The sequence below is a fragment of the Syngnathoides biaculeatus genome, chromosome 5 (genome assembly GCF_019802595.1).
Source record: "Syngnathoides biaculeatus isolate LvHL_M chromosome 5, ASM1980259v1, whole genome shotgun sequence".
NCBI lineage: Eukaryota > Metazoa > Chordata > Actinopteri > Syngnathiformes > Syngnathidae > Syngnathoides > Syngnathoides biaculeatus.
Genome location: NC_084644.1, coordinates 13,255,046 through 13,280,362, shown reverse-complemented (window position 1 = coordinate 13,280,362; position 25,317 = coordinate 13,255,046). Strand labels below are relative to the sequence as shown.

General features: G+C 42.2%; 3 protein-coding genes across 7 annotated transcripts; 1 reads left to right on the top strand and 2 right to left on the bottom strand.

Annotated features, from left to right (window-relative positions):
* Positions 1–413: 413 nt before the first annotated feature.
* On the bottom strand, positions 414–5,758 carry tfpt (TCF3 (E2A) fusion partner). 3 transcript variants are annotated; one of them, XM_061819964.1, is made up of 8 exons: positions 5,616–5,704; positions 5,482–5,532; positions 4,988–5,089; positions 4,076–4,198; positions 3,761–3,831; positions 3,610–3,679; positions 2,412–2,570; positions 414–699 (listed from the first exon to the last, which is right to left on the bottom strand). In XM_061819964.1, exons 2-8 carry the CDS (start codon positions 5,527–5,529, stop codon positions 625–627), a joined length of 648 nt encoding a protein of 215 aa, XP_061675948.1. In that variant the 5' UTR covers positions 5,530–5,532; positions 5,616–5,704; the 3' UTR covers positions 414–624. The 3 variants fall into 3 exon arrangements, with proteins under 3 accessions (XP_061675948.1, XP_061675949.1, XP_061675950.1); XM_061819965.1 differs by lacking the exon at positions 5,482–5,532 and having other exon boundaries at positions 5,620–5,758; XM_061819966.1 differs by lacking the exon at positions 5,482–5,532 and having other exon boundaries at positions 5,616–5,747.
* On the top strand, positions 5,703–7,533 carry ndufa3 (NADH:ubiquinone oxidoreductase subunit A3). 2 transcript variants are annotated; one of them, XM_061819967.1, is made up of 4 exons: positions 5,703–5,919; positions 6,162–6,236; positions 6,301–6,378; positions 7,377–7,533. In XM_061819967.1, exons 1-4 carry the CDS (start codon positions 5,703–5,705, stop codon positions 7,466–7,468), a joined length of 462 nt encoding a protein of 153 aa, XP_061675951.1. In that variant the 3' UTR covers positions 7,469–7,533. The 2 variants fall into 2 exon arrangements, with proteins under 2 accessions (XP_061675951.1, XP_061675953.1); XM_061819969.1 differs by lacking the exon at positions 5,703–5,919 and adding an exon at positions 5,951–6,088.
* A 311-nt stretch (positions 7,534–7,844) lies between these two features.
* Positions 7,845–25,265, bottom strand: zgc:158689 (uncharacterized protein LOC791177 homolog). Of its 2 annotated transcripts, none has more exons than XM_061819959.1 (17): positions 25,156–25,265; positions 22,869–22,941; positions 22,201–22,382; positions 19,920–20,061; positions 19,764–19,839; positions 17,842–17,928; positions 16,204–16,265; positions 16,039–16,110; positions 15,015–15,152; positions 14,469–14,621; positions 13,354–13,530; positions 12,346–12,970; positions 11,459–11,654; positions 11,204–11,296; positions 10,768–10,927; positions 10,630–10,670; positions 7,845–10,036 (listed from the first exon to the last, which is right to left on the bottom strand). In XM_061819959.1, the coding sequence occupies exons 4-17, from the start codon at positions 19,965–19,967 to the stop codon at positions 9,964–9,966; spliced, it is 2,001 nt and encodes a 666-aa protein (XP_061675943.1). In that variant the 5' UTR covers positions 19,968–20,061; positions 22,201–22,382; positions 22,869–22,941; positions 25,156–25,265; the 3' UTR covers positions 7,845–9,963. The 2 variants fall into 2 exon arrangements, with proteins under 2 accessions (XP_061675943.1, XP_061675944.1); XM_061819960.1 differs by having other exon boundaries at positions 11,234–11,296.
* Between the last annotated feature and the right edge of the window lie 52 nt (positions 25,266–25,317).

Below are 25,317 nucleotides of genomic sequence, written 5' to 3'. Positions count from 1 at the left end.
AACCCAGGTCCTCAGAACTGTGAGGCCAACGCTTTACCAGCTGAGCCACACCATGCTGCCCCACATAGGGCCATGTAGGGTTAACCTAACAAAAACTAGTGTTTACTTGTGGTGTGTGACAAATATTGTTTGATGATGGGGAAACATTTATGTGTAAGAAATATACAATTTTTTTTTTTTTTCCACACCACAGTAAGTTTTGTAAACAGTACATTTTGGTTCAACAATTATTTCAGAAGTTTTTTCCTATAATGATGTGCAGAGCAACATGTACAGGATTACAGTATTTTAATGTTGGTTATAATCGTAGTACTTGGAGAGTTTATTGAGTGTAAAAAGTTGGAGAGCCAGTTTCACAGCATTCTACTACTTTTAATGTAAATAATGTAATTCAGATTTAAAACCCAACAAAATAAGATGTTTAAAATTTTTAATGCAAAATCATCACATCAATTTAACAAAGAAATGTAAAGCAAAAAAACATTATTATAGGATGTCATTATACAATGCAATATATTTAGGTGGGACAATACATTAGGTGTTCACTAACTAATTTTCCTGTGAACCCGTTCACATTGTGTGGTTTCTAATGTTTATGTATTCATTTCCTTGTACATCGAGTGGTCAATGTGAGAGTGAGGTCGGGCTGGGCATTTCTCCAAACTGTGTGTCTGACAGCGTTGACATGTCGGCTTCATTCTGGGGAGAAAAAGCAGTAAAAGCCATTCTTAGAAGCATCCATCAAATCAAGATGAGTGAACCCCTCCCTGTTCAGCATGGGGAATATGTTTCAGCCCCACCCGCAAAAAGTGAAAATCTGTGATGAAAAAAGCGTCACATTAAACGCACAGCACACATTTTTTTTTAACCGATCGTAAACATTCATCCATCCATTTTCTGAGCGGCTTATCCTCATGAGGGTTGCAGAAGTGCTGGACCCTATCCCAGTTGTCATCATCATGCAGGAGGCGAGGTACACCCTAAATGTTTGCTAGCCAATCGCAAGGCACAGGGAGACAGACAACAGTCGCACTCACAACCATACCTCGGAGCATTTTTTTAAAGAGTATCCAATTAATACATGTTTTGGGGATGTGGGAGGAAACCGGAGTGCCTGGAAAAAAAAAAACAACTCACACTGGCAAGGTGAGAACATGCAAATCTCACACACGCAGGGCCGGCGAGATTTGAAGCGAGGTCCTCAGAACTGTAACGCCAACGATTGAACCATGTGCACCCCCGTGTCGCCCATAAACATTCAAACCCCCAAAATAAAAAAAATAAAAAACATTTCAAGCATAAAAAGTACAGTGACCCCCTCTCCCCCATGCGTATTTGCATTTCACCATCTGTAAAATCACTGTATAGAAAATATTGTACGTACTGCAGTATGACTACAGTTATCGATTGATGATTCTATTGATTATATGATTAGCATCCGTGCATTTTGCTGGAGCCTATCCCAGCTATCGTCAGGCAAGAGGCGGAGTACAACCTAAACTGGTCGCCACTCAATCGCAGTATCCCATCAAGTCACCAAATAAAACTTGATTTAACAACAAAATGTATATTATTGTGGTCCTCTCACATTCCATATTAATATTTGGGACTTTGAGTGTGTGTGGGCTTAAAAGGTCGTGCAAGGCCTGGTGAGAGTTGAAGTATTAAATGAACGAGAGCATGAAGTTGGCTGTTTTGAGCTCAATTTAGCCTGTCTACGTGTTGAGTGCCTGGGCATCAGTTGTGGCTTGTTATGAACGTGCTTGTTTGTTCATCCAGCCATCCATTTTCTTTGCCGCTTATCCTCACGAGGGTCGTGGAAGTGCTGGAGCCTATCCCAGCTGTCAACGGGCAGGAGTCGGGGTACAGCCTGAACTGGTTCCCCCTAGGTGTGATTGTGAGTACGGCTGTTCGTCTCCATGTGCCCTGCGATTGGCTGGCAACCAGTTCCGGGTGTCCCCCACCTCCTGCCCGTTGACAGCTGGGATAGGCTCCAGCGCTCCCTGCGAGCCTCGTGAGGATAAGCGGCAAAGAAAACGGATGGATGGAGTTATTTGATTAATGGTTGCAGGTGACAACTGCGTGTGAGTGTCTGGATGAGAGCTGTGGCTGACAGCAGCTCCTATGTGAGTGTACTCACTGGATTTGCATTTTACTGTTCTTTCAGATTTTAATAAAAAGCTAAAAAGGGCTTTAGTGACTGTAGTTCTCCTTTTCCATTTGTGAGGGTATTATAGTAAGTACTGTACTGTACTGTACTGTGAAAAGCCATTTAAAAAATGTTTGGTTCAAACCAACGGCATATAACAGGGACACAAATGACAAAACCACAATATAGCAGGCGAACATTGTAATAACATAACATAACATAACGATATAACTCGGGTCATATGGATGAGCCATGAGCCTACTTGTGGATCTTTGTCCTTCTCCTGCTTCGGCGTCACCTGTTTTCTCCTCTTAGGGCCTGAAGACTGGTGAAAAGCGAGAGAAGAGGTGGAGCCGGACACACCGTTCATCCGGTCATCCGCAGTTCCGGCAGTCATGTCCGTAGGCGCCCCCGGCTCATCCTGGAACACATTTACATTTTTTTTTAAATGCAAGATTTTAAAATGAAAAGATGTATGTCAACAAAGATGTCATGCCAAACTGTTTGTGGTTCAAATGACATGACACGTTAGGAGTAGAGGAAGAGAGACATTAAATCAGTGAAAGAACGAAAGGAAAAAAGTGTCATGCAGTGCTTACTTGGCAATTTGGGTTTTAAATAAAAAAAAAAAAAATTAAAATACAATTTTTTTTTAAACATGTAAAAAAAAAATCATTTCAACGGATAATTGTCACATACATTTATTTAAAATTGTGTAATACTTTAATGCTACAAGCTATAATTTTTTTAATGAAAAAAAATTGACATTCACAGGTTGTTTATTCTAAAATTTAAAAAAAGTCACACCTTTCGCTTTAAATAAAAAATGTTAAAATAGTTGATTGAAAATGTGTCATTTTTTTAAGTCGACAAATATTTCTTTATTACCAGATATCACACCTCTTATAAATTAAAATGTTGAATGTTACAATATAGTTACAGTATAGCTTGTCACACTCACACACACACACACACACACACACAGTTTTTTCCATTTAGTTTACTTTTCAGAAAATTTTAATGAAAAAAGTTTCAAATTTTTTTAAGCTGTTGCAAATTATTTGATTAAGAAATTATTTTTTTTTAATTTGACTGAAACAAATTGAAAGTTTAATTTTACAGGACACTAGACAATTTTTAAATTAAAATATTTAAATAATGCATTATGAAATTTCCAAATTTCGACCTACTTTGAGATATTTTTATTCAACTTGAATGTTTACAAGGTTCACATTACTTTTCATTCAGAAATGATAAATGTGAGTTTGTAGTTTGCAAAGTTCTACTAAATGTAGCATTCTTTAGATCTTCAGGTATCCCCACAGAAAAGTATGCTGTGAGAACGGTCAACCCGGATGACAATATAATAAATATATTCTTTTTACATCATTTATGCTGTAAATGACATTTATAGAAAATATGATGAGTCCTGGTTTTGCTTTCGCTGTGTAACAGCTGACCTCCAGCAGCATAGTGAGCTGAGCATTCCTGTAGTCGTCTCCGTGAGCATCAAGGGTCTTCATGAGGAACCTGTGACGGAACAAAAACCAAAAATGGAGGCCTCCAAGATAACGTGGATGGCACTCGATGATGGCAAAATCGTTTTGTTACCGCCTCTCTTTCTTCAAACGTCGAGTCAGTCTTTGGACTTGGTGAAGGCGGCCGAGGATCTTGTGATTCACCTGTATGCGATGAATGCAACGAAGGTGAGGATGGCGGTAATAAATTTCTGCTTATTCTTAACGTCTGATATGAGCTTCAGAGATTTTCAGCCCCTTCAAACGGATGGGGTGTGCACAAAATGGTTGTAATTCAATTTCAAAAGGTCTTACTGTGTAAACTATTGGGTGGAGATATTTTGGGGCACAAAATGACAAATGCAACAGCATGACTCAAAATAGCTTGGAGGAAAAACACAGACGCAACCTGTTCAATTTCTTTGCATCGCCTGTGCAACGCCAGATATTTCCTCTTATCAAGAACTCTTCTCTCTTCGTCTTCTGGGGCAGCGCTCTCCAGCAGTTCACTGCCCCCCGGGCCCAATTCCACCTGAAAAAATACAGTATATTATATAATAAACCAGACACATATGTAAAATAAGGCCGAACGGTGGATCAGCTGGAAAGTGTTGACTTCACAGTTCTGAGGTCCCGGGTTCAATCCCGGCCCTGCCTCTGTGGAATTTGCATGTTCTTCCCATGCCTGCGTGGGTTTTCTCCGGGCACTCCGGTTTCCTCGCACATCCCAAAAATATGCAACATTAATTGGACACTAAATTTCCCCTTGGTGTGATTGTGAGTGCGGCTGTTTGTCTCGATGTGCCATGCGATTGGTTGGCAACCAGTTCCGGGTGTCCACCGCCTCCTGCCCGTTGACATCTGGGATCACCCCCTGCGACCCTTGTGAGGATAAGCGGCAAAGAAAATGGATGGTTATATGTAAAATGACTATTGTCTTCAACAAAATAAACATTCCACATTAGAAATGCGTATGGTTAGGAGGGCACGCAAGCCTTTCAAAAAGACATCCGCCCGTCCCGTTTAGTGCTTGTCCTCATTTGAGTTGATTGGCTTTCAGATGGTGTACACCCTGGACTGGTCACCAGCCAATCCCAGAGACAGAGACAAACAGCCATGCACGACGATGGACAATCTTAAATCTTCAATTAACCTAAATTACATATTTTTTCGAATGTGGACAGAATCTGGAACACCAGGAGAAAACCCACACAAACATGGGCAGAACATGCAAAATCCACACCGATAGGCCAGAGCTGAGATTCAAAACCCAGAACCTCAAAACAATAAAGCAGACAACAACAAATGACGCATAAATCACCTCCCCGGGTCCGAGTTCTACACCGCCTGGCTCTAGTTCTGCTTCTAGGATGTGACCCCCAAATAGAGGAGGGAGGGCCAAACCAGAGAAGTCTTCCATTTTCTGTAAAGACACACAGATGAGTCCATAAACTGAAAAATGTCCCCATTGTGGGAGAAATAAAGGTTAAATTAAAGACATAAAAGTAGAAAAACAAAACAACAAACATCTATGAAATATATAACCGAGGGACCCAGGGTTGTCCACTAGCCCCCTCTAAAACCGGTCTCCTGGGGGTTTAAGCTACACCCCCTGCCAATAATGTTTATATCCACATTAGGTTGCAAAAGTTTACATTAATTTATTGTCTATTGTGCGTGTTAGTTTTTTTATTCAGAATGTCGTATCAGGGCGGCACTGACTGCCGGAGTCAAATTCCTCGTGTGATGTTGCATACTTGGCTATTGAAGCTGATTCTGAAAATATGACTTGCATAAAACTACAGCTAACCCAACCTGGTTTGCGGGCCATTTAATACCGCCGTTGAAGTGTTCAGATGACATTAACTGAAAAATACATGAATGGTTAGAAAAGAACCTAATATCAGTGGGAGCATAGAATGTAAAATAGGCAACACAGAGAAACGTACTTACTGCAATATCCAGTCGAAATCACGGGAGTAGTTGTGCTTCTTCGAAGTTAGGAAACAACCATAGTCAGGAATACATGTTAAGACATGTACTTCTTTTTTTATATCTACTTCTGGATGTTTTATAAACACACCATAGAGAAGAAATTAACATTAAATTTAGCTCATCATTTCGCCTTTACTCTTGCTGTTTACATGCAGCGGGCGCATGAGTTATACGTCACGGTGATGGTTAAACTCAATTGGTTCAACTACATTTCCCATAACGCCCAGTTCGCCTTTACGTCACAAACCAAAATGGCGCGTACGTGTGTATTTTGTCTTCTTCGACGTGACTAATCTGTCAATTTAAAAATGTATAATACGAATAACATTCATAGATACGATAGCAATGTGACTTTGAACCAATTAAAATGCTAGTTTATGTGTAGAGCTAATGTTTATATTTGATTTTGGACAAAGTGTGACCTTGGGTGTGTTGTAGTTGCAGTTTAGCTTTTCGTGGCTGTACTGCATTCATTTTTAAATCGCTGTGACTTTGTCCAGGGGTTGCAGCCTTTTTGAAGAATGCGTGGAATAAGGAGCCCGTCATCTTAACATCGTGTGTTATAGGAACAATGGGTGAGTCTACAGCTTGACGCGGTATAATTGTTGACTAAATGACTAATAATATCTCTTTCCTCAGGTATGGTTCTTCCACTAATAAGTCCATACACAAAGTATGCAGGAATGATCAATTGTGCGGTGCCATATAATTACCCAGGTAAAGTTTCTTTACAGCCTGTGACTACTTGCATAGTATTTATATATCACCCCCATTTATCGTAGGGGTTGCAGATTCAAGTGCAGTAGGGGAAAAGACATTTATGAAAAATGTGTCATGATATAAAATCATCAAAACACACTTTTGAAAACGTTCATAGTTGACTCTTGCTGTCTAGACATGAGAGACACAACGCACCACCATGTTGGAGGTCGAAAACATTTTGTTGTGATGCTAGGCGAGTTTTTGATATTAGAACCTTAACGATATCAGCCAATGGCGGATACTCATAACCGGTTTTAACACTATTAACTGGATTTAACACTATCTACAGCAAAATAACACTATTGTGGCAATGAAAAGAATCTTTAAATAAAGCAAAAGGTTATTCAAGCTATTTATTTGTCACTCCCAGTTAGTTTACTCTAAAAACTGTCTTAGAAAAAAAAAAGTTAAACATTATATTTTTAAACACCAGTTATGCTAACAAACATTAGCATAGATGTTACAGTAATCATAAACCTTCACACAACAGCTACTTTTACACACAGAACAGCAAAACATATAAACAGAGCATACAACAATACTTACTGGTTTGTGGAAATGACTAGAAGTGAAACTTAGTTGGGAACTTTTTCTGACTCTTCTTGCTTCTTAACTACGCTTCGTGTCTTCCAGTAGACCTCAGTGCTGCCTGGCATCTTGCAGCACAATATGGTTTATTTACCGTGCTGCTAGGTGTTCAACTCTATATTCAAACTTGTTTGTATACTGTAAAAATTCATGAAAACCTTTAAGATCTATGATATAGCACAGCTGCAAACAATGGACTGCAATAAAGTGAGGTTTTTACCCTATGGAGACTAAGTTTAGAGCTCCGTAGGACATTTTTTTGTTATAAACTTAGATTCCAATACAGTATAGAAGGGTAGTTGGAATAGTCAATGCAGTCACAAGTGATTTGCTCTTCCTGATCTCGTCCTCGTTACCCATCACAGTTCCTCTGCGCGATGATGGAAACATGCCCGACGTTCCCGTGCACCCGTGTGAACAAAGGGGAGACAGGCTGCAATGGCTCAAAGACCTTTAACTTCGCATTCTTCCACGCTCTGTAATTGTCAGTATCCCACAATAAAAATTGTCTATTTAATTCCACATATTTGCCTTGCTGTCTGTTATTTGACTGTGTCAAACAAACAGGATTAAGGAACAATGGGGTTTAGGCGTTAAGTTTTTTACCCTGAAGAGATCATGAAAGTTTCGACATCACCCTGATTCCGTTCGAGCGCTTTCACCAAGCGCTAAGCTGATTAAAATTTGAAATGAATTCATTGTTCCCTGCAAGAATTATTCAGGAAAATAGGATGAAGCGTAAGAACAGAAGTCTCACATTAAACTGCTTAACCACTGATTTCATATTTATTCACAAAGCTGTAATCTGAATTAACACAACAAAAACAGGGATATTTACTCAGTTTTTAAAGTTTTATTTCACACAATGTCAGTATTCATTATGTTAGGAAACTGCAGCCACATAGACTCTTTCTGGCTGTATACAATATTTGTTTTTACACATAGCTAACGTGGAAACGTGTGCATAATGTGAACGTTTCACTTTGGTAGAAGACTTTTACAGTATCTCAATATGCACTTCACATTTTTGCAAATAGAATTTTCAGTTGGAAAACACCTCACCCCGTAGCCATTAAATGTCAAAATCACAGGAAACAAAAAATGAGCAGACGGTTAAGTGAGAATGTCCAAATAGCTATTAAAAACGCTGGCAACAAAAGTGAGCACACACCTTTGTGAAACTGTCCATATTGTGCCCCCCAGTATAAATATTTGGCCTGGCTGGCCGCCGTTATTTTCCCGCGCTAAACCTCTGGGGTGCGGAGTTCTTCTTGAAAGGATATATTTACACAAGTGTGAGGGGTGTAACCATATAAATGTATATACTTGTCAAGTAATTACATAATCTGCTCTGCATTTAGTTATTACAGAATTTGACCAACAAACTGCTGGATATCTTGTTTGTTTTTAGATTCTTTGTCATTTAAATACCTTGACTTTGACATCATTACTCATTTAAACTTCACATCAAGCACTATAAACTAAGATCCTTTGACAAAAAATACACAATGGGTACAAAAATCCTACTACCAAAGTGAAAAGACAACATGTTAAATCACAATTTGCACTGATGGAAAAGCATTTACGTCGTTACTTTTGTGGCCAACATTACTGACGAGATCCCTTGAGGGACAAAAAAAAAAAAAATAATAATAATCACTTGAGCAGTTAGAACATAAACTTTATGTACAATATTTCTTTGTGGGGCTACTCAAAGGTAATTGATATCTAAAGTTAACCAATGAATGCTTCCTTGACTGCCGTCAACTTTCCTGTAAACCTTCTCCAGCACTTTCCAAAAAGCTTTTGTTCCATGCAAAATTCTTCATCGGTAAACAGCGACGCAAACTATGATCGTCTACCCCCCACCCCCACACCCCTCGTGATGACTAACTTTATAAATGGGGACTGAAAAGGAATGGAAAAACATCCAACGATAAAAATTTGACTTTTCTTCAAACATACCTGCTCGCAACTTTCTTTTTTCCTATATAAAAAAACGGACCTTTTCATTCATAAAAACCAACCTGCAGTCCGGATGTTAACTCTTGCGGTAGCGCAGTCTTTGTTTGCATTCTTTAAAACTCCCTTCTACTGGGAAAATTCTTCATTAATCTACAAGTCATTATTTCAAAAATTTATTACCCTTCCTGGATCAGCAAATCTATTTGCATATTTTTACATTATGGGAAGCCACTCCGTACTCTCGGCGAGGTAAAGAGCAACATTGGATAATATGAGACGTCAAAGCGGGTTTCGCCTCAACCTGTCGTGATCTTCACCCGCACATTCAGAGTTGGGTGTGAAGTCGTACAATTTACACCATAACTACATCTAAAAGTTTTGTGAACACATGAATCAAAATTATACGGAAACTAAGGCAACAATCAAGACAATGACAGTAGGAACCTGTTCCCAAGGCACAACTCTTGACTTGATGTGTCAAGCTGTAAATAGGAGCCAGTCCCGCAATACACAAAGCTACGAGCACTTCTGCGAACGGGGCCAAAACGCAACCCAAAAGCACTTGACTACGCTTTGCTAAAAGACCACTTGAAAGTCTTCATTGAGAAGCCTAAAAACGCTTGATTACAGCAGACTGATAATATACAGCAAAAACGTTCAAAATCATCGAGATTTTAGTGTTTGTTGAGAGCAGTGCTGGGCCTGAAAACATTGCTCATAATATTGTATGTAATTATTTCTTCCATGACGCCCCCATAACTTTAGTATCGCCCTGAAAACAGTGGCCCACACCTTCTTTTTTTTTTTTTTTATTCTCTTGATCACAGATCAGTTCCGCATACACCCCCCCCACACACACACACACACGCTCTACTTGAGAAATACTGCCCCCCCCAACCCCAAGTAACTGCTATCAGATTAAATGACTAAAAGGAAAAGAGAAATGAGCGTATGATTGAATTTGTTAGGTGGTCAAATGAGCACCGCTCACTCGATGATGGGAGCTGAGCGATCGTTGGTGACGGTTTTTCGGAGGCGAACGTGGGCAAACGGGTTGGTCCTGAAACACAACGTTAACAATCCATATTACTTTCTTTCTATTGTTTCGTTTACATGTATCGTGTACAGCATATGACTCCAGGCAGCCGAGAGGATTCAGAAACAAGGCGGGATTGGCCACATTTCTACTGGAGATGTAAATTCATCACCTCTTTTTGATTTGATTTCATCCATCCATCCATTTTCTGAGCCGCTTATCCTCAAAAGGGTCACGGGGAGTGCTGGAGCCTATCCCAACTGTCAACGGGGAGGAGGCGGGGCACACCCTGAACTGGTCGCCAGCCAATCGCAGGGCACATCAAGACAAACAGCCGCACTCACAATCACACCTAGGGGCAATTTAGATTGTCCAATAAATTTTGCATGTTTTTGGGATGTGGAAGGAAACCGGAGTGCCCGGAGAAAACCCACGCAGGCACGGGGAGAACATGCAAACTCCACACAAGTGGGTTCGGGATTGAACCTGACACCTCAGAACTGTGAGGCCAGCACTTTACAGCTGCGCCACCATGCCGCATTTCATTGTTCATTTCCCACAAAAAGTACAACTTCAAAGTCACAACAGTTAGTACTGTCACACTTCATTTCAAATACCTGGTTGGAGATGGCGGTGAGGAGGCCAACTGTGCACAGATCTGTCATAGAAAAGAGGGAAAAACCTCAGTCATTACTCCTTTCATATTTACTGTACGCATCTGTGGATCGGAACGTGCGGGTTGGTTGGGATCTAACCTTGTTGGTGTCGGCCATGCTGTAGGGGCGGGGGCGGAAGGTGCTGACCCTCTGGAGAGGGAAGGAGCGCTCCTCCTCGGACTCTGGCGTGAGAGCCGGAGACACCAGCTGGTCCAGCTGACTCATGCTGGTGCTGTTGGTCTTGGACAGGAAGAGAGAACTGCGAAAATACACACGTTATCGGCCAGTGGCGACGTCTGCTTGCCAGACACTTCATTAGGTACACCCGCACAATCTAATGAGATGCTCAGTGTTGGTTCCACACACTTTAAAAAGGATTTTAGGTATTACAGGAGGAGTGACATATCAGCCACGAGAGCTGAAAATTTATACAGACTCCACAAATCGCCCATGATCTCATTGGATGTGCAGGCGTACCTAATGTGGAGGCCAGCTGATTGATAGTGAGAGTATAAGTAGTATTATATAAGTGTACTTTTTCGGTGCATGGTCGAGGCTGACTCGCCTCTGAAGGTGATCCGTCCGGCTATGTTGTGGCTGAGTGTAGGAGAAAGGGAACCAGCCTTTCCTGTCCCAGACACAGGAAAAAAAATATTTAGAGGACAGAGTTCAGCACCTGTGCTTTCCCCGGGTTGTAGATATATATTTTTTTCTTGCGCTTGAAGTAACACGACAAAGTAAGAAGAAATGAGCATAATCTGACGGCATTGAGCGAGCCTCGTCAACATACCGTCCGGTCCGATCGTTCTGCCCGTAGTGCCAGCCGTCCCTCGGCTCGGAAATCAGGAGAGTGATGCTGTCCCCGGGCAGGAAGTGCAGCAAGGAAGCGCCGCCCCCTCCCCCTCCTCCACCTTCAGATTCTCCGGGAGAGTGGGCGAACAAGGCCTCCACCCGCGTGGGCCCCAACAGAGGTAGCATCCTGCCACCTGGATCAGAAAGGGAAGGATAAATAAGGATATGGAATAAATGCTCAAATGGCTTCTGATGTCCATCTTGAGATCACAATAGTTGGATAAAAGCGGCACAAGTAGTTGGAAAAAAAAATAGTACGAGCATATGGAACGACTTTCTATACTGTAGATCAGGGGTGCTCAATGCGTCGATTGGGATCGACCGACGGGCTATCGCGAGGCGGTCTTGGTCGATCACGATGGCGTGCCGACAAAAAAAAAAAAAGGAAAAAAAAAGACGTCAGCTATATTTTTATGACCTTTAGCTCACTGCGGATGTGCAAACAACGACACCTAGTACGGCAAAACACGCTAGTCAGCGAGTTCCCCCACTATTTTAAGTTGATGGCAAATACGACACCGACATTCCGCCGAAAAGCGAGCTGAGAATGAGAAAAGCGAACGAACTAAAATCCCAATTGGCCGCACAGCAGTCACTTTTCACACATCAGAGTTCAACAACGAAAGCCGCCACCAAAACCAGGCTGGCTGATTGAAAAGTAGATCTTGGGGTAAAAAAAATTAATCTTTTCTCATTTTTATTTTTGATTCTGTCGTGTTTGGCTGCAAGCTCATGCAAAGTGGAGAATCTGGATCTCTTTAATGCCGCCACAGTACTACTGCTCAAATGAAGTTAATAGTGCTGGATCTTTGAGGTCCACGTCACCTTGAAAGCCGCCTAGCCTCATTTCACTGCCAGGCCTCTTGGGCAGCGGAAGAGTGGCCGTGGCACTCATCTCTGCAGCCTTCATCAGCCAAGGGTGAGCGGTCGGGAGAGTGTTGTTAACTCCCGGGCACACCTGTTGGTGCAGCAGCTGCACGGGAGTCATGGCCCTGGACATGGGGGCGCTGTGCGGCAAAGGTGGGCTGTGGGTGGCGCCGTGCTGTATGGCGACGGTGACGCCCTGCGAGGAGCTGCCGGTCGGGGAAACCCGGCTGAGCGACATGAGGGTGGAGGGGATGAGGCTCGGCGACAGGTTGCTCGTGTTGGCGGCCATGAGGAGAGCGGAGGGCTGGGCCGCGCCGCCCGTTGGCGTGGACGCGGCCGGGCTGGCGCTGCCGCTGGTGCTGCTGTCGGCCAGGGGGGTCCCGGCGGACACGCTGAGAGGAGAGCAGCCGCGTTGAGGAGACGCTCCTCTCGCGCCTCCCAATCCAGCGGCGGACACGGGCCGGAACATCTGAGGGGAGCCCTGAGGACAGGCGTCGCTCTGGGTGGACGAGGAGGGGAGCGGGCGCTGCTGCTGGGATCGGTCGGCGTTCAAAAGGGGCGGGACCTCTTGAACCGACAGCCTCTGTAAAACAATACAAAAGATACTTGAAGGCCACAAACCTCCTCCAAGGCTTCAACATGCGAAGCCAACTCCCTTGGAGAAGTTTGTGAAAGCACGGATTTTTGAATTTGCCCCAAAATAGCGGCATTCAACCAAAATGGCTGACTGGGAAATGGATGTTGGGGGTCAAATGTTTTTTTTTGTTTGTTTGTTTGTTTGAAAACCATCTAATGGATTAACCACCTCATCTCATCGGGCACACATTTTCAACAAAAAATTCAATTTGAAATCAAAGGTGGTGCAAAATAGTATGTTAAGAAGAAGAAGAAGATGTAGTGAAAATAAAACAAAGCTAAGTGAATAATATCATAAACATAAACAATTTGGGGAGCACTGCGAGGTACCTGTTCTGCCTGCGCGCCGCCCAGCTTGGTGTGTCGGAGGACCTCGGCGATCCCGGCGGCTCCGGAGTTCTGCGGCGCCGTGTGACGCAGCAGGTTGAGAGCGCGTTCCGGAAGCTTGGTCGGCTGAGTGCACGACTGCTGCCACGACGACAGTTTTTGCGACAGGAGCTCTCTCACCTGTGTAGGCCAGAGAAAGAAAAGAAAAAAAAAAAAAACTAAATACACTGAATGCCATTTATTGTGGAGGAAACTCAATCGTAAGTTTCAGATGTACTAACAATAGTTAAATATCTGTGATATTGTCAGATCATATGAAAAAAGTTTTATATAGTTTACTTCTCGTTTATGCTTTAAACCACAGATGTCAAACTCCAGGCCCAGGAGCCAGATCCGGCCCCCCCGCGTGATTTTAGGTGGATCCGCGAAGGCAAATTATGAGTAGCAACGTCTATGATCTTTGTTAAAATTTGAACTAAAACTTAAAACTGTCATATCATAAATGACAACGCAATTACAAGCAATATTGTGGGCCCAAACATCAACAATAGTTCAAAACCTCTATTACCCTTGATTTCTGATTCCAAAAGTAGCTGATAAATTTCATGTGTAAATATTATGAGGCGGTTCAAGATTTTCATGGTTTTACAGTTATCACGGCCCTCTGAGGGAATGCAGAACTACGGCCGGCGACCAAAATGACTTTGAAACCCTTGCTTTAAAAGCTTAAAGCTGCATAATGTTTGAAAAAAAAACTGCATTCCGATTTTTTTTTTAAACCCACACTGTATATTGCAATGTGAAAGAAAACAGGATCAATACTGGGAAAATGTATTTTGTATGAAAACTAGTTGTAAGTTCATTACATCATTAAAAAAAAATAACTGGTTCAGTTCATAGTTCATAATTTCAAGTTTTCGAGCTAAGTCTGACAGTTGAAAACAATTAATTATTTTCAAAATGTTGCTTTTTAATATGTACCCTCAAAATATTGGCATTGAATGTCCCCATTATTTCCACCTATTCAGTCCAGCAGCTTCTCCCCCCACCCCTCCCCCCACAAAAAAACTAAATCCCCAAAAGACGAGATTCTGAGTCTCACAGTGTCAACTAATCACCTTGCAGTGGTAGTTGATCAGCAGCTTGGTCACACAACACTGTCTGTCCACCAGGAAGCAGTACCGCCTCCTCTCCTCGGTCAGCGCCGACCTGTAACCCGTAGCGACCAGCGTGTCCAGCTCCACTTGGCGGCGACTCATCAGCTCCACAAACTGACAACGTAATCGGAGGGATGTCCTTTCATAACCCCGCGTACGTTCTTTCACGTGTAGCCAAGCATGACCTTTAGAGTGCATTGTTATACACCAGGAATAACACATGTGACATCACTTCCTGCATCGCTAATAAATCCAAAAACATTTATCATGGCCTTGTTGATCTTTGGTCCCCCTCACCAAAACAAAAACGAAAAACAGTTGCTCCTTGACTTCCATACTAAGCGAATAAAACCCCCTCAATCTTCTCATTGTGAACTCGCTCTCGGAACAAATCAGCTGACGCAGATTTTGCCCTGTAAGCTCATTATTAATAGCGACCTGTTTATTTCTCATAAACAATACAAAAGTCGCAGCTAGGACGACTGCAAAAGAGGCCAAGGAACTCACTTGCATCTCCCTGTCGCCGTATTTGTTGGGGTGACGGCTGCCCAAGCTCTTCCGTCGCAGTTTCTTCAGCTGGCTCTGGCAGCGCTCGATGGAATCGGTTTTCGACCGCCGCTCAGTCTGGTACTTCTTCAGTGTCGCCTGAAGGAGAACAAACTTTGTCGTTATTTGACACTTTGCATAAAATAAAAGTAGCCAGTCTGTGTGCATCAAAGGAGGTCTCCATATTTAACCATATACACAACAATTTGCAATTTTGTACTTCTATGACATACCATAATTTCCATCCTATAAACTGTGATTTTTTTTTTTTACATGCTTTCAATCCTGCGGTTTATGCGGTGATGCAGCTAATTTGTGCAATTTTTTCGGCTGCAAGGGGATACTCGAGTGGAAAAGGTAAGAGTGAGATCGGTGGGATATATGTGCCGAGGAAGTCACTTTTACCAGAATGTTTTTTTTTTTTAACCGGCCCTGTTAGCGCTGTGCTAGCGTGTTGCTGCTGTGTTACTGGCATGTCTCAGTGACTTTTACCGGTATGTTTTTTTTAACAGGCTCTGTTAGCGGCACGGTAGCATTAGCAGCGCGCTAGCGTTAGCGCCGCTAGCGTGTTGCTGCTGTGTTACTACCGCGTCTCTGTGATTTAAGTATGTTTTTTTTAACCGGCCCTGCTCATGCTGTGCTACCGTGTTGCAACTGTGTTTTTTTGCTTTTTTACCAGCCCTGTTCATGCTACCATTTTGTTGCTATGTTAAGCTAAGCTAAGGTATTAAAACTTTGAAAAGTCTTTCTGTGTACCATCTTTCTTTGTAAATATCTTGTGTTTCAATGTGGGTTTCAATGTGGGCACTTGCGGCTTTTACACAGGTGCGGCTTATGTATGTACCTAATGGTATTTCCTTTACAAATGTAGTGGGTGAGGCTTATAAGCAAGTGCGCTCTGTAGGCCAGGAATTAGGGTAATTTGTCTTGTGAACTTGACGTGAACCAGCTGCGTCATCTGGAGGGCGACCTCGCGTCGACTTACGGTGAGGTATTTGATGTCCAGTTCCAACTTCTGCTCCAGCTGGGCCAGCAGCTCGGAATGAAACAACTTGAGCTGTCGAAAAATCAGCCAAAGACGCTCACACAAACGCGAATTCACGTTTCATTGACGTCTCCGCTATGGCGCGTTCCATCCCCCCAATCTCACCACGTCTTCCAGCTGCACCTGGATCTGTCTGTGGACCTCGGCCATCTGGAACAATGTGTCACCTGGGCAACGGGGTCACACAAAAAAGAACAGCGCAGAACAAAATAGAAGAGTTCAACAGTGATTGTGGCAAAACAATGAAAAGCGGCTGAGCCACTTTACCATCATACCGTATTATAAAGGAAGCTATACAATAAATACAACAGAACAGCAAAAACTAGTGTAATACAACAACATATAAGAGGAGGCCAATAACTAACTTTTCCTTTTGCACGCTGCTGATCTGATTTTTTTTTTAGAATTTTGTTATTGTTATTATACAGTACATATAGCTACGATATGAGAGCAATGTTGCAAAATTGCCACCTGGCAGGAAGTTTTTATGCGCTCAACTACAGTTCAGCGCCAGTTTCGGAAGCTTTGTGGTTGTCGTACTGCTGCAGCCTGTACTACAATTTATGAGATTATGCGATACAATTAAAATATAATATTAAGTTTCTTGAAAGATCTGCTTGCATCAAACTACTACCATGAAATAATTACCGATAAAAATGTAGGTTTCAGTCTAAGCATAAAAAACTCATATAGTAACCACTTAAAAATGTATTTTAACACACTTTGTAAATGCACTGTAAATACTTGTTTACACAATATATATTTTGAAATATGTTAAACATTAGTGATCTAGCAGCCTGCAGTAGGAGTAGCAGAGTGTTAGTGTAAATTGAAAAAAAAAAACATCTCATAACAACAATGTGATTATTGCTCACCTAATTCCATAAGAGTCTAAAATAAACACATTCTGAATTATTATATGAATTAAACTTTTAACTTACTCTCACAATATAAATAAAAAATGCAAACATGTTACAAATGTTTGTTTTTGCTTAATGTCATGTAAATTGGGTACAATCACACCGGCCACTTGCACGATCTGATGAAATCCAATACAAATGCAATTGCGAGCTGTTTCTAATATTTTGACTCTTTCAGGTATGCACTCTACGTAAGGCAGAATATAATTTTTTTTATATTAGAATATGAGGTGGAGCATTGACTGAATATTGAATATTCAATACTGAATATCGACTGATTTTAAACCACACACAAAAAAGTTCAACTTTCATCCCAGTGTCAATCCAACGTGAGCATCATAATATTTGAATAGCATGAAATTGTGTAAGCGGACAAAAGTGGTATCACAATATTGTGAATAGCTTGAAGAGTTTTCAGGTGTTTGCACACAGCCAGGCGCTGCTTGCCAGAGCGGCTCCAGGCTCGTCTGTGCGTAGGCCGCACGGCGCAGTCGTATGCGGCGGCTGGCATCTCGCCCTCTTGACACTCCTGCACCCCCCCCACCACCGCCCCCCACATCCCCCGCCATTTTCGGAATCACAATGAGATCATGTGGTGTTGTTAATCTCCCAACAATGAGTCCACTCTCTCCCTTTCCCTGTGTTTCCTCTCTCTCTACATTTTCCTCTTGTGTCTTCATCCCCTCCCTGGACAAACACAAAGCTCCGAGGGCCCACGGACTAGTTCTCCGAACCCTCTGAGCTTATTTGTGTCTATAAGCGGCAATTTTTTTTTTTCCCCCTCCTTCCACGGCGTCCCTCCCTGGACTTTCCGAACACTCACCCAACTCCTTGGAGCCTTGGCTGTCGCTGGCCAGCTCTCCCAGCTTGACTAGAGCGTCGAAGTAGCCCTTTGCTGCCACCGTCACGCCTGTGGGCGACAAAACATGTTGGGAAACTTTCACAGTAGCTCAAAGTTTTAGTTAGTTCACTACCAGCTTTGTCTGATTATGTGCTGCACATTTTCCATAACATTTCCATTCATTTTCACAGACAAATTATTTTAGTTACTGATCATAATGTGTTCAAATCCTCCATAAGTGGAGCCAATTTTATTAAAAAATATAATTAAATTAGAAAATGGTTGTGCAGAAAAGGCCCCTCTGACAGCTACTTCTGTTTGACCCAGTTTTGTATCCGCTTTGTCCAAATTTGGCTAAGACTGCCTCCTTTCCTCTAATTGGTTCCCTGTTTGTCATGATGACCATAGAGGAAGGGCAAGATCTTCACTAGTGATGTAGATAAGCTCGAGAAATTAAAATGACCTGATTTCAGTGCTCCAGGCAGAAAAACATCGGAAACTCAGGAATGTGAATATGATTTGAATTCATGTTACAGTACATGTTTAGTGAGGCACAATGAAGCCAATATAACATATCCCAGATACTTGAACAAGTTAGCGCGGTAAAATATGGGACCTTTAAGAGTCGAGCGGCAGCTTTTGGAACCAACTGGAGTCACTTTAAAAACACACAACAATGGTGCTTTATTGTTTTTTTGCACTTTTGTTAACAGTTAAGTTCTGATGGAGGAATGCGCGCTGGCGAACGGCATTCTAGTTTATAAAATCTTGCGGAAACCTGCTATGTCCAAATATGGAAATCAACACAAGTGCTATCTCCCCGTCTCGTTTGTTATTTTCATACATTTTGACAATTTAAAGATCTTAAAGTAGCTTGAGAAGAAATCGATTAACTCTCATGAACACAAACCGAGAAGTTGGCCACCTCTTGTCCTCACTCGGGAGGAGCTGTGGGGCATTATGTTGCCTCAAGTCTGAAAGTCGAAATGTTATTGGGGATGAAAACAAGTGAAAATAGTGAGGTTAGCTACATTTGATGATCTGTTTTTTTTTTCTTTTTTTGAATGTAACTGTAATACTTCGGTGCAGAGAGAAGTGTGTCGGCCATGAAGGTAAATTGCATACAGATTCATTTATAGCTGTTACATTATGTTGTATTTATTGCACCAATTGTGGCTCTAAAATAATTCCAAAAGCGCTTGGGAGGATGACATAAACACTGTCGTTTGCTTATGTGACGGAGTGAAGGCTTTTTGTCTGTCTGGGGTCTGCGTAAGCGAGAACTTTAATTTTTTTAGTACATCAAAGTGGCAATTGGAATGTGATTTTTGGGGTGGTGTTACATGCATGTCAGTAATTTTAGTCCATTACGTGATGATTTTGCTAGGAATGCAAGGACATTTCCAGATGAGCTGGCTTGCGCGTGTAGAAAGTATCAACAAAAATGCAATAATACTTCATCAACATGAACAACCATTCGGGCGAGATGTGGCTAGAAGGGGAAGGTCTGTCTGTTCCATCCATCCGTTTTCTTCACCGCTTATCCTCACGAGGGTCACGGGGAGTGCGAGAGCCTATCCCAGCTGTCAACGAGCAGGAGGCAGGGCACACCTTGCACTGGTTTCCAGCCAATCACAGGGCACATGGAGACAAACAGTCACGCTCACAATCACTCCTCGGGGCAATTTAGAATGCCCAATTAATGTTGCATTTTTTGGAGATGTGGGAGGAAACCGAAGTGGATTGAACCCGGGACCTCAGAACTGTGAGACCAACACTGACGAGCTGTTCCCTTGTGCCACCAGGTCTGTCTATATTTTGTATGTGTGTGTGCGTGTTCGCTCTTTATATGTTCCTTTTTTTCCATGTATGATTTGAATTAAAAAAAAAACATTTGGACAAACCTGTGAGGGCTTTCTCGTAGTGTTTGCCCATTGTGACAAAATTCTTCAAGCTGGGGTTGAACTGGTCCAGGATGCCCTGTTGACAAACATCAGACTCGTCAGACACGTCAAATAATGTCCTCCGAATAGTGAGGAATGAAAACAAAGCGTGGGCACCTTGTAGACATTTTCCGTCATCTTGTTGACTTCGTCCGTTCGTGACATTTTATGCTTTTCTTGCTTTTATCTGTGAGTCGTTAGTGACGGAACTCCCTCTTCTTGGTCAGGACGCTCTGAGTTACAGGAGATGATAGGCAACCTGCGAGAACCGAGATACGATCGCGGTGTATTTTGTATTATTCAAATGTGTGAGATTACTGCAGGTGATTAACCAGAGTACGAGATTAAAAGAAATGGCAGCGAGGGCGTGCAGAGGTCGCCGCGACCTCACGTCGAGATATGAGCGCACGCCCTTGACTGAAAGCAGATATTTTCACACGGAACTCCTCCCGGGCCTGCCGGGCCAATTCCGGCGCTATCGCGCTAATCCAAATATTCCGCATGATGACAACAATGGCGGGGCGGATGGGCAACGGAGGACGCAGGTGTCAGATTGGGGCGACGCAAGATGAGGTCCAGTCTGGTTTCAGTGGCAAAAAAAAAAAAAAAAGTGCTGGCGTTTGGGGTTTTTATGGGAGTGAGATTTCAGGCAAGACGTTGACCCAGATCAGATAGCGCGACATGACACAAAGAAAACAGGACCAGATTCTTTCTCATTTGGGCTGACTGAATGAACGAATGCCCGTGTTGTGTGTGTCAGAGGAGCTACTACGACAAAATGCAGGAGAAAATTTAAAAAAAAAAAAGATTGAGAATATCTTTAAAGATTTTATTCTGGGGGAGTTTTAGCATAAGAGAGGGGCGAGCCTGCAGGTGGTCCGGTGTGGACACAGAAGATGCATTCATCTTTAAATGTGCACGGGGGGGATTCAGTCATGCATTTAAACATATTTCCTCCTGCAAACAAGACTAAATATCCATCGATCTTTGGGAGAAGCAGACATAAATAAAACCGATTTATCACAGACAATGGGGAATTCAGATGACTGGAGGTAATTATGTTACAATTAAGTACAAATTAAAATATATATTTCCTGCAGAAAACAACATATTTGGTTGATTCATTGACCTTTTTATTTACACCATGAAAAGAACAATCACAATATTAATAAGTCGTAAGTAAATTTTTTAATCCTAAGCCTTTGCTGTACTTTTAAATTGTGATGTTTTATGTTTAAAAAAAATCATCAAAATAATAAAAATGTTTCAGATAAAAATGTTTAGATAATTAATAAAAAAAAAAATCTAAAATAAATATAATAAAAAACATAATCAAAAGGCATATGTCCTAATTTTGTGAATTTTTTTTAAAATGCAAAAATAATATTTGTATTTATGTTAAGAAACAAAAAACTTCCAGATACATACAAATCATTTTGTTGGATGACAACGATATTCTGTACAGTATTACACTGTTACAGCATTAAAGTCTTCCTAACGGGTAGATCTTACTGAAAAAGTCTTATGATGTATTAGGGTTAGTGAGTCTCAACGGGCGGCATGGTGCGGCAACTGGTTAGGACGTAGGCCTCAGTTCTGAGGATCGAGGTTCAAATCCCAGCCCTCCCTGTGTGGCGTTTGCATGGTTTCCCTGTGCCTGCGTGGGTTTTCTCCAGGCACTCAAGTTTCCTCCCACATCCCCAGAAAAATGCATTCATTGCAGAGAGTAAATTGTGAGTGAGATTGTGAGTGCGGCTGTTTGTCTCTCTGTGCCCTGTGATTGGCTGGCAACCAGTTCAGGGTGTATCTTGCCTCCTGCCCGATGATGGTTGAGATTGGCTCCCGCACTCCTGAGAACCTCGTGAGGATAAGCGGCTCAGAAAATGGATGTATGGATATTTATTTACGTGCTGATGCTCAAACTGTTTATAATGTTACAGTGACACCAATCCATAACACTTTTTTGGTTTTCTTTTTGATAAAATACTACTACTCGATTTTATGGTTGGTCATGAAGGTGGTAGTTGGAGAGGCAAGTACTCTTTGAGGTGGTACTTAATCAAATGAAAACTTTGAGAAACACTGCAGTGGGTGAAGTTTCTGGAGTTTAAAGTGTTTCAATGACTGTCATTTACAAGTCAAGGGTTAAGACTAGCGATGGCGATGGAAAGTACTGGACGCGCGGTTTAACATAAATAAAAAATGTAAATTAAAACTTCACACAAACCTATCATTTGCAAAGCAAAACTATCTTAAGGTAACATGGTACATAGGAATAAAACTCCAGATCAAAAATGGTCTTCTGAATGTGTTACGTTTTGGAAATTTGCCTGACCTTTGGCGGCCTCTTATTAAGCGCAACAAGTGTAACGGCCCCAAAACAAAATAAAGTAGTTACCTCGTTTTCATCTCATTGTTGGAAGAGGCGAGAGAGTGAGATTTTCTGATGAGCCGTCCTGTTTTCTTGCGTCGGGCGGGTTAGCGAGTGGGGGGTTGTTTCATGAGGCAGGCCACTAAATCTCGACTCCCCTCCACCCCTTTTTCACATGCTCTCTCTCTCTCTCCCTCTTTCTCCCTCGCCTGCGGCACACAAGAATGGAGGTCAGATATTTGGTGCCGTTCAGTACCTCTCCTCATTACTGAGCCGATTAGCAACATGCCTTTACGGATGCAAAAAAAGAAAAAACAACAAAGAAAAAGAAGTGTCCAGAAGCTCTCTCTGCGGCCCTCCCTCCACTCTACGTCCACACAGCTTCCCACCGGTGCCTGGTCAGCCTCCAAGCCAGTAGCCTGCCTCTCTCCCTCTCCCTCTCCTCCCTCACTGGGCCTGAATAACAATGAGCTGACAGGACCTGGTCTGAATAGCAGCAGGAGAATAATGATTTGGACTTTTTAAGCCAGAAAAAAAAAAAAAGAAGTAACACAGTCCTGGCCTACATAGATCAAGAGTAGCACACATTCCTGTTTCGGGAAGGACACCGTGAAGGCCTCACTGCATGCAAACATGCTGCAGGCTCAAAAACTTGGCACATCCAGGCCTGAGGAGGCCTTGCTTTTGTTACCCACCTCATATAACCGGATGCTCGCTTTTTGTTCGGTTGAAGAACTCACAGGACACTTCATTAATTGTCTTCCCCTCCTGCAAAGATGTATATTTGGAAATGTTTGATTGGCACTGGTGGGTAGGGACTAAATTGACAATGTCATCTTTTTCCAAATCAACATGCCACATTGAAATTAACTGTAATCCCAATGAATTCATCTTCGTCATTGCAAGTCGAGGCTTAAACTGACCAAAAAGTAAACAGCAGCATCTGAGCGACGGCTCAAATCTCAAGGAACTCGTCAATTTGGGCCACTTGTGGGGTCGACAGAACATTTACATTTACTTTGCAGTAAGGATGCTACGAACATTTGAGGTAAGGTTACCATTTCTGAAGAACTTTTGCTGAAGTAGAAGATCCATGTCATTTCCCCCAGCCAATCAGCAATGAAGATAATTGATAGCTACACTGCAGTGTTAAGCAGTTGAATATAATTGTTTTCCGATGACCAATGATTACAAACAAAACGTTTCATTGGTTATACATCCATTAAATGTTACATTTAAATCTGTAACTTTGGTGGTTTTTTAACTGTTACACCCCTTCTGGCCACCAGAGGGTACCATATGTAAACTAATTGCTCCTTGTTTCACAGCCGCTTTAGAGGCTAACATGTTAGCATACTCCCAACAATGGTCACAGTTTAGTACTGGAATTAATACCAACACCAAAACTCTTTTCTAGTCCCTTGAAAAGGCACCATTTTTTATGATGATGTAATTTTACAACCATGGTTAACATATTGTACTTCACCTGTTGCGCTAGTTGCACAGAAATATCAACTACTGCACAGTTCTGTCACATTGGTCACATTACTGTGTATACCAATGTTGTTCAAACAGTGGTCTGAAATGTCATACTGTAACTGGGGGGGGGATACTGGGAAGAGAGTTGTTGTACTAGTGAGCCTTAGTTGATGGACTAGTACGCTTATAAGATTATGCGATACAATTAAAATGTAATTTGAAGTTTCTTGAAAGATCTGCTTGCATCAAATCACTACCATGAAATAATTATCCATAAAAAATGTACATTTTAGTCTAAGGATTAAAAAAAAACATTTTTAAACAAACATACATACTGTCGGGCAGTCTGTTGTTAGTTAGAAGTGATATGCATATCATCTAAATACGGCTCGAAAGAATAGGCCTGGTCACTTCACTCGATTGTGAGACGTTCTCTTCTTCAAAAAGAGCTTCCGTGTCAGAAGGGGTGTCGGAAAAATCAGAAAATCTCTCTTGTTCCTCTCCCATAGCCACTACATGTTTTCAATGGCGAATGTCCCAGAGTGACGTCTGCCAATGACGTTGCAGCCAATATGGCTACCACTTCGATGTCGAGTGAGACTTCGGCATCTTTGCGCATGGATGACACACTCTCCGCTCATATTTATTTTTTCGTATAGACAATGATGTGATGTGAGGCCCTGCAGCTCAGTGGTTAGAGCACTCGTTTGGTAAACCAGGGGTTGTGGGTTCATATCCCACTGGGGCCTCCACTCCCTGAGAAGGGTTGCGTCAGGAAGGGCATCCTGCGTAAAAATTGCGCCAAACATATATGCGTTCATCTGAGATGACACGCTGTGGCGACCCCGAAAGGGACAAGCCAAAAGTAACCTCCAGACAATGACGTGAACAATGTTATATGTGTTTTTCATTACAATATCTATTTTAGAATCTTTATAGGCATGTCACTTGGGCTTTAATTGTCTGACAAGTTAGGAGAAGGAACACGCTAGTACATGAACTTTAAGATGGATACCAAGGAGATTGAATAAATGCTGGAAGGGCTTTCCAACTGAATGAGGACAAACATTATAGAAAACAGATGGATCACGAATGTGTGCGAGTAGTAACATTAAAGCTGTCTCAGTGCGTCTTTCTAATTCTGAAGGAGGCTCACGCTGACCTATTAACATACAGGTGAGTCAATCCCATCACGCCCGGTGACCCATTAACACGCCTTCACAGCTATGCTTGAAAACATTTGGATAATTTGCAAAGTGAGGAATTTTCCACGAGATGGAAACATCTAAAACATTCTAAAATTGTTACCCTACCAACAAATTGCCCTCAGTTCCCAAGAATTACTACAATACTGACAGTGGGATATTTTCAAAATCCCCCAGGGGAATTTACCGGAAAGTTTCAAGCACTTTAGAATCCTACAGGATACAGTGGCAGTATATGTGCGATTTAAAAATATATGTATATTTTTTGTTTTTGACCTTTTACACGCAGCGACCTGACCTGCCGCCACCTCTCCGGCTGCCAGTCTAGCGAGACGACATGAGTCGGGTCAGTGGGACGCTTGCCCGCATCGGCGTTGCCAAGACGACGGCATCTGGTCGGAGCGGAGGTCACGTTCTCGGAAGGTAAAAGCGGCTCGCTGGAGGCGTGTTCTTCAAAGCG